General features: G+C 38.0%; 1 protein-coding gene across 3 annotated transcripts; it reads left to right on the plus strand.

The window, feature by feature from the left end:
• Positions 1-4,600: 4,600 nt before the first annotated feature.
• RANBP6 (RAN binding protein 6) lies at positions 4,601-9,225 on the plus strand. 3 transcript variants are annotated; one of them, XM_033858113.2, is made up of 2 exons: positions 4,601-4,767; positions 5,883-6,091. In XM_033858113.2, exons 1-2 carry the CDS (start codon positions 4,632-4,634, stop codon positions 5,951-5,953), a joined length of 207 nt encoding a protein of 68 aa, XP_033714004.1. In that variant the 5' UTR covers positions 4,601-4,631; the 3' UTR covers positions 5,954-6,091. The 3 variants fall into 3 exon arrangements, with proteins under 3 accessions (XP_033714004.1, XP_004324637.1, XP_004324638.1); XM_004324590.4 differs by having other exon boundaries at positions 4,612-4,826; positions 5,883-9,225; XM_004324589.4 differs by having other exon boundaries at positions 4,611-9,225.
• Positions 9,226-11,350: the final 2,125 nt, after the last annotated feature.

The following is an 11,350-nucleotide window of genomic DNA, read 5'->3' on the forward strand; positions in this document are numbered from 1 at the left end:
CATATGCAAAAAGAAATGAACTTCTGCCCATGCCTCATACCATATACAAAAATCAACTTGAAATAGATCCTAGATCTAAATGTAAAATCTTTAAGCTTAAAACTATAAAACTTATAGAAGAAAACATTAGAGGAAATCTCTGTGAACCTGAGTTGGGTAAAGATTTCTTAAATAGGACATAAAAAGCAGAAACCTTAAAAATTTTTAAATGATAAATTGAACTTCAACAAAATTAATAACTTTTGATTTTTAAAAAGCATGGTTAAGAAAAAGAAAAGGAGAAAATATTTGAAAGCATACATCTGATAAGGGACTAGTATCCAGAATATTTAAAGAACTTTTGAAACTCAATAGCAAGAGGACAAAAAAATTAGATTTTTTGAAAAATGGGCAAAAGATTTGAACAAAGACCTCACCAAAGAAGATACACAAATGGCAAATAAACACATGAAAAGATAATCCACACTGTTAGTATTTAGAGAAATGCAAACTAAAATCACAATCAGATACCAAGACATGCTCACTGGAATGACTAAAACTTAAAAGACAGATAATCCCACATGCTGACAAGGATGTGGAGCTAATGGCACTTTCATATATTTCAGTCAGAATGCAAAATAGTACATCCACTTTGGAAAGCATTTGACAGTTTCTTATAAACGTACACTTACTATTTGACCAAGTCATTTCACTCCTAGTATTTGTCGAGAGACATGAAAACATATTTTCCCACAAAAACTTGTACTCATATATTCATAAGAGCTTTATTCATAATAGCCTAAAACTGGGAACAACCCAAATGTCTGTCGATTGGTGAATGCATAAGCAAATTGTGGTGTATTCATATGATGGAATAAAAAGGAACAAACATGCAACAGAGTGGACAAATGTCAGAAGCATTGTACAAAGTAAAAGCAGCCAGACACAAAAAGCTTCATACTGAATAATTCCATTTATATGAAATTCTAGAAGAGACAAAGCTATAGCAACAGAAATCGGATTAGTAGTTGCTTAGAGCCAGGGGTGCGGAAAGGAGATTGTCTACTGAGGGACCCGAAGGAACTTTTTGGGGTAATGAAAATATTCTATATATGATTGTGGTCATGGTTACTTGACTGTCAAAACTTACCTAATTAAACACTTATAATTGGTGAATTTTATTGCACATGAGTTATACCTTAATAAACCTGATTTAAGATAAAAATACTTTGCAGTTTTTGCATCACATAATGCCTGGTATATGAATGAGTCAAGTTCCAGGTGGGAAAATAGAAACCACACTAAGTACTTCAAGAGGAGATTTAAGAGATTGGTCACACAGGTGTGAGAGACCTGAAGGAGTGAATAAATAGCACTGAGGTAATCAAAAGATGGTAACTGAAGGAACTGCTACCATCCCTAAAGCTGAAGGAACAAAACAGAACTGGTATCTTTGAGTTCAGAGCTATGGCTGAAACCTCTGAGGAAGGAGTGCCCCCAGGCTACTGTGGGTATATCTGCAGAGAGAAGAGATTGGGCTGCAAGAGGGAGGAAATTGATGTCACCAGGAGGAAGGGCCACTGCTAGGGCAATCCAGACAAGAAAAGGAAAAACAAGAAGGATCAATCTCTTTTCTGTCCCTTTTCTATCCTCCAATATCTAGCAGCTCCTATTGGTGGAAATTATCAGGGACCCAGCTGAAAAAGGAGAAATTTTGTTTCCAGAGCCTAACCTCAGAATCAGAGAACAAATTAGAGAAAGTATGAATGTGAAGCCGAAAGACAACATGTAAATGACACTTCTGGTTTATCCCACTTTTAAGAATATTAAGATTAATCAGGAACTTTAGGTGGTTTCATCCTTATCCCTCTATTAGTAAGTTCCCAATCAATGTTTCATTTAATGGTTTTAGCATCCATTGGTTACTGTTACCTACATTCATTATTTCATTTGGGGTTACAACACAGCAATTTTCTGATTTTAGCATTTTTGTGCTCCTTTTATCTGGAATTCTATCAAGAAGAAGTGGATAACTATTTGGTTATCCTGAAATACAGTTTGTACAGAAAAGGCAGGAAAAATCTTGATTATTCCTCTTTATCAATTTTCAGTTGGTGACTTAGCATCCTCCAAAGATGATCAATGCATTGGTGGCTTTTGTTAGTATTAGAAACTCAGAACTTTTGTTGATATATTTAAAGTTTTTTTAATCCATCGAAGGCGTTATTCTTTTTGATATTCATATTGTTCCATATTAGATCGGTAGGAGCCTTCATAGTAGTATTTTTTGTTTTCTGTATTTTTACTTATTCTGGATTATTCTTGAAAAAATGTCAAGTATGTCCAATTTAATTCTACCCCCTATGTCCAATTTAATTCTACCCCCCTCATTTGACTCTAAATCTCTCAGATCTTGGAAGAAATTTGCAACTTATTTTGCACTTTCTTCACTTAGTAAGCTGCTAATAAACACTCGAATTGTCTGCTGTTGAGTCACCTTATGGAAACATTCTTAAATGGCCTCTCAACAGTGCAAAGTATTTTAAAAGCCAATTTTAATTACAAATTTTCATAAAGTTGTTCAACTCTAACCAAGTCTTCAAGTCTAGTCTTGAAATCTTGGTTATTATGTGTGCTTCTTGGTGGGGGGTGGGGGGGAAGGGAAATAACAATGCAAAAGTTAAATGCAAGCTAGAGAGGAAGTACCTTAAGATTTTAAATCTGTGTATGTTTTTCTAAAATAAAAGAACATAAATATTTTTCCTAAAATGGATTCAGTTTAACTCTTACTGTTGTAACAATGACCATCACCATAGAGTGGGAGCAACTAGAGAACAAAAAGGATTTGGGGACTCACCTTCTTAGGGAAGCCTCTTTTTCCTCCAGAAAGAGTTAGCAGTCTTTTGGTCTGCATTAATTCTGTTCTTTATACATGTGTAGGTAAAGAAATAGGTAAATTGCAGCACCTCCAACAAGATGCCCAGGCCATTGGGGAGATTTCCTAGGCTTCTCCTTCCCCTCTATGTTGCTATTGATATGACTTCTTAAGACCTGCAATCCTTCCCCTCTTTTCTTTCCCTCCACCACTGCTGTGATTTAGACTTTCAGTGTAATTGAACTAGGTTATTGTCCTCCTAAATGCCTCCAGTCTTCACACTTCAGTTTTTGCATTGCCATCAAAGTAATCTTTCTTAAAATGGATTATTTCACAGCCTTGAGTAAAATCCTTAAAAGGCTCCTCTTTACCTTTGGGGGAAAAAAAAAGCCAAATCTCTTAACATGGAATATAAGACTCTTCATGATCTGGCCTCTATATAACTCTTGTCTTCTTCTTTACTGCCTCCTATGTCATCCCCAAGACCCTTAAGTCCCATACCCAATGCTCCAGCAAAAAGTACTGACAGAACTCATCACACTAGGCTCTCAGACCTTTCTGCATTTGAACACAGCTCTTCCCTTTACTTAGAAACTTCTTCTATTTCTTCAAATAGTTAATAAAAATCCATCCATCAAAAGTCAGCCCTGAGTTTCCATTTCTCATCTAAAATTAGTATTATACCTATCTTACCAACCTTGCAAACCTGTATAATGGTCAAAATGACAGAATGGCAAGGTGCCAATACAAAAGTAAGATCTAATCATTGTTAGAGGAATGATCATTGTTTTTGATTGACACACTTGCTTGAATTAAAGAAACAATATTTAGCCTCAGGGGCATTTATTTCTTAGAATAATCTCAGCAGCTTCCTACTAAAAGAAAAACTGTAAAGGCATTTTACAGTTTGCAAAGAAAATCTTGAGTGACGTGACCAGGGATACAAAATCAGTTTAGAGACAAGACTAGAATTCTAGTCTCCTGATTACTAGCCCAGGTCACTTTTCATCATACTTTACTCAGTTGTCTTTCTCATTCTTTATTATAATCCACAGGCCAAGTGATTCCGACACACACCTGAGTCTGCACACCTCATAGTGGGGTAGTAATCATTGTCTTTATCTTTTATTGTACTTATTTGATGAACAGCTTTATTGAGGTATTATTCACATGCCATAGAATTCACCAATCTAAATTGTACAATTCAATAGTTTTGAGTATAATCACAGAGTTGTGCAACTATCACCACAATCAATTCTACAATATTTTCATCACCCAGAAAGAACCCCCCTGACAGCCGTCATTCTCTATCTCCCTTCCCCTTAGCCATTGCCAAACACTAATCTATTTTCTGTATGGATTTTCCTATTTAAGCCCTTTCATATAAAGGGAATCATACATGTGGCCTTTTGTGATCGTCTTCTTTCACTTAGCGGCTTTTCAAGGAGTACTCTCTGTTTTAAAATTATCAGTGTAACAATAGAGATAGTTTAGAAATAAAGAAAAGGCGAAAAAAAATCATCCATAATCCCATTCTAATACAATCAATATCATACTTTTCTTTCATTTTCTTTCTCCTCGGTAGGTACATTTTCATCTGATTGGAAAACTGTTGGAGAGCGACCCTCGCTCCCACCTTCCCAGAGCCCAGACCGAGGGCCAGGCAGGGGAGGAAGGAGCGCTCCCGCCCATCCCCGCCGGCGCCTCGTTGACGTCACTGCTTCGAGCCGCAGACCCCCGCCCTCCTGCTCCGTCGCGGTCGCTTTGACAGAACGCGATGGCGGCGTGCGGGTCTGCCGGAGTACCGGCGACCGTGTCGGGAAAGCAAGAGTTTTACCAGCTTCTGAAGAACCTCATCAATCCAAGCTGTATGGTGCGGAGACAAGCAGAGGAAATCTATGAAAATATCCCAGGTCTGTGTAAGACTACATTCCTCTTAGATGCCGTCAGAAATAGAAGAGCAGGTTATGAGGTGAGACAAATGGCTGCCGCCCTGCTACGACGGCTTTTGTCCTCTGGGTTTGAGGAAGTCTATCCAAATCTGCCTTCTGATGTTCAGAGGGACGTCAAGATTGAACTGATACTGGCTGTTAAGTTAGAAACCCATGCTAGTATGAGGAAAAAACTTTGTGATATTTTTGCAGTGCTGGCCAGGAATTTGATAGATGAGGATGGCACTAACCACTGGCCCGAAGGTCTGAAGTTCCTTGTTGATTCAATCTACTCTAAAAATGTGGTTCTGTGGGAAGTTGCACTTCACGTTTTCTGGCACTTTCCTGGGATTTTTGGGACCCAAGATCGGCACGATTTGGATATCATCAAACGGTTGTTGGACCAGTGTATTCAAGATCAAGAACATCCAGCAATCAGGACATTATCTGCTAGAGCTGCAGCTGCATTTGTACTTGCTAATGAGAATAATATTGCTCTTTTCAAAGACTTTGCAGACTTGCTTCCTGGAATCTTACAGGCTGTGAATGATTCATGCTACCAGGATGATGATTCAGTGCTAGAATCCCTTGTTGAGATTGCAGATACTGTACCTAAATATTTGGGTCCTTATTTAGAAGATACTCTGCAATTGAGTCTAAAGTTATGTGGAGACTCTAGACTTAGTAATCTGCAACGCCAGCTGGCTCTTGAAGTAATAGTGACCTTGTCTGAAACTGCAACCCCAATGTTGAAAAAACATACAAATATTATTGCACAGGCAGTTCCTCATATATTGGCAATGATGGTCGATCTACAAGATGATGAGGACTGGGTAAATGCTGATGAAATGGAAGAAGATGATTTTGACAGCAATGCAGTTGCTGCTGAGAGTGCACTAGACAGACTGGCTTGTGGGCTCGGTGGAAAACTTGTTTTACCAATGACTAAGGAGCATATCATGCAGATGCTTCAGAGCCCTGACTGGAAATATCGACATGCTGGATTAATGGCCTTATCTGCTATTGGAGAAGGATGCCATCAGCAAATGGAATCAATTCTAGACGAAACAGTTAACTCTGTTTTGCTTTTTCTTCAGGATCCTCATCCAAGGGTGAGGGCTGCAGCCTGTACTACACTTGGACAGATGGCTACAGATTTTGCACCTAACTTCCAAAAGAAATTCCATGAAACGGTGATTGCAGCTCTGTTGCGTACCATGGAAAATCAAGGTAATCAGCGTGTGCAGTCACATGCAGCTTCTGCGCTTATTATTTTTATTGAAGACTGCCCCAAATCATTGCTAGTTCTATATTTGGATAGTATGGTGAGAAATCTACATTCCATCTTGGTGATTAAACTTCAAGAGTTGATTCGCAATGGAACTAAGTTGGCCTTGGAACAGCTTGTGACAGCCATTGCCTCAGTTGCAGATACAATAGAAGAAAAATTTGTTCCATACTATGATATATTTATGCCCTCACTAAAGCAGATTGTTGAGCTTGCTGTTCAAAAGGAACTCAAACTTCTGAAAGGAAAAACTATTGAATGCATTAGCCATGTTGGTCTTGCTGTTGGGAAGGAAAAATTTATGCAAGATGCATCAAATGTGATGCAACTGTTGTTAAAAACACAATCAGACTTAAATAATATGGAAGATGATGACCCTCAGACCTCTTACATCATTTCAGCGTGGGCCAGAATGTGTAAAATTCTTGGAAATGATTTTCAACAGTACCTTCCACTGGTTATTGAGCCTCTTATTAAGACTGCTTCAGCTAAACCTGACGTTGCTCTCTTAGACACACAAGATGTGGAGAATATGAGTGATGATGATGGATGGCAATTTGTAAATCTTGGAGACCAGCAGAGTTTTGGAATTAAGACTTCAGGGCTTGAAGCAAAAGCAACTGCTTGCCAGATGTTGGTTTATTATGCTAAGGAGTTAAGGGAAGGATTCGTGGAATACACAGAACAAGTTGTAAAACTGATGGTTCCTTTACTGAAATTTTATTTCCATGACAATGTTCGAGTGGCAGCAGCAGAGTCCATGCCTTTTCTCCTGGAATGTGCAAGAATTCATGGCCCAGAGTATCTTGCACAGATGTGGCATTTCATATGTGATCCTTTAATCAAGGCTATTGGGACCGAACCTGATACAGATGTACTCTCAGAAATAATGAATTCTTTTGCAAAGTCCATTGAAGTAATGGGAGATGGGTGCCTCAATGATGAACAGTTGGAAGAACTGGGAGAAATACTGAAAGCAAAACTTGAAGGGCACTTTAAAAACCAAGAACTGAGACAGGTTAAAAGACAGGAAGAAAACTATGACCAACAGGTTGAAATGTCTCTGCAAGATGAGGATGAATGTGATGTTTATATTCTGACCAAAGTATCAGATATTTTGCACTCATTATTTAGTACTTACAAGGAAAAGATTTTACCGTGGTTTGAACAGCTGCTTCCATTAATTGTAAATCTAATTTGTTCTAATAGGCCATGGCCAGACAGACAGTGGGGATTGTGCATATTTGATGATATCATAGAACACTGTAGTCCAACCTCATTTAAATATGTAGAATATTTTCGGTGGCCAATGCTACTAAATATGCGAGACAACAACCCTGAAGTCAGGCAAGCGGCTGCTTATGGCCTGGGTGTTATGGCACAGTTTGGTGGAGATGATTATCGTTCTTTATGTTCAGAAGCTGTTCCGCTGCTGGTAAAAGTTATTAAGTGTGCAAATTCCAAAACCAAAAAAAATGTCATTGCTACAGAGAACTGTATCTCAGCAGTAGGCAAGATTTTGAGGTTTAAGCCTAACTGTGTAAATGTAGATGAAGTTCTTCCACACTGGTTGTCATGGCTTCCATTGCATGAGGATAAAGAGGAAGCTATTCAGACTTTGAATTTTCTCTGTGACTTAATTGAAAGTAACCACCCAGTTGTACTTGGTCCAAATAATTCCAATCTTCCAAAAATAATCAGTGTAATTGCAGAAGGAAAAATGAATGAGACTATTAACTATGAAGATCCTTGTGCCAAACGCCTAGCTAATGTCGTGCGTCAGGTACAGACTTCTGAAGAATTATGGTTGGAATGCATTTCCCAGCTTGATGATGAGCAGCAGGAAGCCTTACAGGAGTTGCTAAATTTTGCCTGAAGCACCTTAATATTACTTGAATATCATCCACCATAAAAGTAACTCTGAACAAGTTTTGTGCGTGGATTCCATTATGATTGAGAGAACTGTTCTCTTCCTGCTAAGCAGTTTATATGCCTTCCCCATGTTTCTCCAGGATTAGTCAGTGTTATAGCCTCTGTTTACCTTGCATGTTTTATCTCTTAAACACAGACCTTGGTGATAACCTGTGCTTCTGTTGTCTTAAAATGTTTGTCACCTTTCCTGTAGTTGATGTGAAGTATATAAATTGTTGCTATTTGTCTGAATTATTGATGCTGGGCAAGCAGTATACTTGGTGTCAAGATGTCATGCTGCCTACCACAAGATGCTAAGAGCTCACAAAGATGGGATAGGAGAACTTCCAGGACAAACATCTTTGGAATTGTGGGTGAAGAATATAGTGGCAGGCTTATTCCTCCTTGATAATACTCCTAGTTATCATAGTAATGGGAGGATGCTGAAATTGGAACAGAGATTTGAGATATTACAATGGATGTGGGAAGCTTTCTCCATAATACATATGAACGTTTTAATAATGTCCTCCTGAGACTGAGATATATCCATATTCTAGTTCCCAAAGTGTCCAGCTGAGAGTTAAAACTTTGAAGTCTTAGACCAGTCTCTTTTTTTTCAAGTTATCCAGGACTCTAAGGACCATGGTTACTGAAAAGCGCATCCTGGTACATCTAACATTGGTAGCATGTAACATACTGTAACACAGTGTTTGACAAATAGTAAATAATATTTGTGGGAGTCAATCAGTGTTATGTATTTGAGCAGAATATTGCATTGTGTATGTATGCCATTTTTTCCTGCAAAGCAGTTCAACAAGAAGAGAAGCCCTGATTCAAAGTGGGGCTTAAATAGATTTCTATTTTGGAGAAGTTCTTAATAGATTATATAGTAGCATTAAAGAGAATTCTATTGTGATCATGAAAGGGAAGCAAAATTAATTTAATCTTTAAACGAGAAAAAGAAAACAGCTTTGAGAAGTTATTTAGCAGTAGGTATACATTGTAAGAAAACAGTTCTGTAAATCTAGGGTTAATTATATTAATTGCAATGTTGGTCTTTAATGTCAGGCTTTTTGTAGGGTAGAAAAAAACCTTTCTACTCAGCAAGATATTAATCCAAAATTTAAGAACAAATACATCTGTCAGGATTTCCTGGGGCTATTATGAGTACTGTCTATGTAACATATTTAGTAAATATTTAAGACTTAGTAAGTGCTTAATAAATGGTAGCTGTTATTGCTGTTGGTGTTTTTACTTCTGCTGTGTTCTTTTTTATGGTTTGGAATTCCTTTTACATTAGAATCTCTGTTTCACCTCCTACAAGTTCATGAGCAGGCCATCTAGGCCATTGTGGACAGATATGAAGTTGAGATTTTAGACATGCAATTCTTGTACATTCCCTACAATTATTTATTGTTAATGAGAGAAAAAAGAAAAGGACATTAGGTACAGTATAGTCACAATTTTAAGTTTATTTAAGATAAAATTTTAAAGTATAGATGAATAAATAGAAAAACCCCACTACAAAGTATTGATATTACTGTAATAGAGGTTTTCTCTGGATGGTGGGATGGAAAGGCAGTTTTTCTTCTTACTTATCTATATTCTAAAAGTTCAAGCACCTGATTCTATTTTCATACTAGCTAAGATCTCAGTCAATTTGGCCTCTCCATGACCTATAGCTGAGGTTTCTTCTACTCACCTGCACCTCTTTATCTTAATTAGTATCCCTTAATTAAGAAGCCCTTGGTAAACATTTCTAGCAATTCCCTACACTCTGGTACATGAGGAACTGGAAAATCTACCATATGACTTGGAATTAGGCACCTGGAGAATTTTGAAGTATGACAGACCTAGATTTGAATTTTGGCAAACTACTTTTTTAACCTAAACAATTCTCCATCTGTGAAATGGCCATAATACGTAGCTCATAGGATTGTGAGAATTAAAGGAGGTAACGAATATAGAGTGCTTAGTGGCACAGTGTTTGATAAATGCAAGCTAATATTATCCGAGAGTCGTGAAATAGGGTTGGTGGCTAAAGAGAAAGAGGTGATATTTGCTGGGGTGAGATGGGTGCAGATTCTTGGGCTTTGTCAAAGGAAATGAGGGACGTTCAGTCAGACAGTTTTGGCTGTCAGTCCCTGAAGTCAGGCTGGTCTCTGCCTTTGTTCCTGAGCTGAGGTACATCTGTGGGCTCTATGGAGAGAGAATGCTGTAAATGCCTAATACACCACAAATGTCTGATGAGGTGAGAGGAGACCGTGAAAACTAGATGATGGGTGTGCTTGTTGGCGGTGGTAGTGTCAATACCCTAAAACCTCAAAAGTGTTCCCACTTAACTTTTACCTAAGGCTGCTGTCTAACTTAACTGGACCAAAAAAAGCTTTTAAGTTTGAATTTTATCAGTGCTTTAAAAGTCCATATTAATGGGAAGTAAACAATCATAATAGTCAGTATATCCCAATCATTTCATTATACAGCTTTCCCTTTTTTTTTGGCCTTCGCCGGGTGGCATGTGGGAATCTCAGTTTCTCGACCGGGGATGAACCCACGCCACCACCCACCCCCACTGCAGCGGAAGTGCGGAGTCTTAACCACTGGACCGCCAGGGAAGTCCCCACTTGCTTTCTAAAATTTTGATTTTTGTATTCAAGTAATTCCAGGTTTAAAGCAAGAGAGTTCTGTGTAAGGAGAAAAAGTAATATGTGCACCTTTAAAATAGAACGTGAGAAGATAGTAATAACTGCTTTAAGGACCCATTAGTTCCTTTCTCCTCACTTTAAGCAATATGACAACTAATGGAATGATAAGTTCACTTTTTAGACATTCCCTAAACAGTAATTTTAAAATGTGTAGTGAGATTGTAAGGTCATGCTGCACAGCTTAGATTTGAAATATCTGAAGACTGTTTTCAGTCCCAAGGATTTTTAAAAATGAGGTCCCATTCCCTTCCTTTACTCTTAGCAGATGTCAAAAATCGAGAGGGTGGAAATGTTTTTCACTAACGGAAAACATGGGATTAATTTCCAAAACAGGAATTGATGTTAAGACCTGGGAACAGGAGTTTGAGAAATTCAAGTTCCACAAATCATCTCCTTTCCTTTTCCATGTGAACATGTTTCAGTTGGTCGAGTCCTTCAACCTCCTTTCTAGACTTCTCAAAATTCTAGTTTTATATTGAAAAACCGGCAGTCACAGGGGGAGGGAGTGTGCAAAGAGAAGTTTTTTACAAAAGGATAGGATTTACATTTTATGCCTTCTTACAATTCACTTTCCATCGACGAAGGTTATCTAGCAAGCTCCTTCAGGATTAATTTTAGCTTTTAGCGCTAATAGGGGTCTCACAAAAGCAATATCCTCTTG

Source organism: Tursiops truncatus, chromosome 6 (assembly GCF_011762595.2).
Source record: "Tursiops truncatus isolate mTurTru1 chromosome 6, mTurTru1.mat.Y, whole genome shotgun sequence".
In the NCBI taxonomy this organism is placed as follows: domain Eukaryota; kingdom Metazoa; phylum Chordata; class Mammalia; order Artiodactyla; family Delphinidae; genus Tursiops; species Tursiops truncatus.

Coding starts and splice junctions, on each gene's coding strand:
- RANBP6 (XM_004324589.4), top strand. CDS start 4,632: ATGGCGGCGTGCGGGTCTGCCGGAGTACCGGCGACCGTGTCGGGAAAG.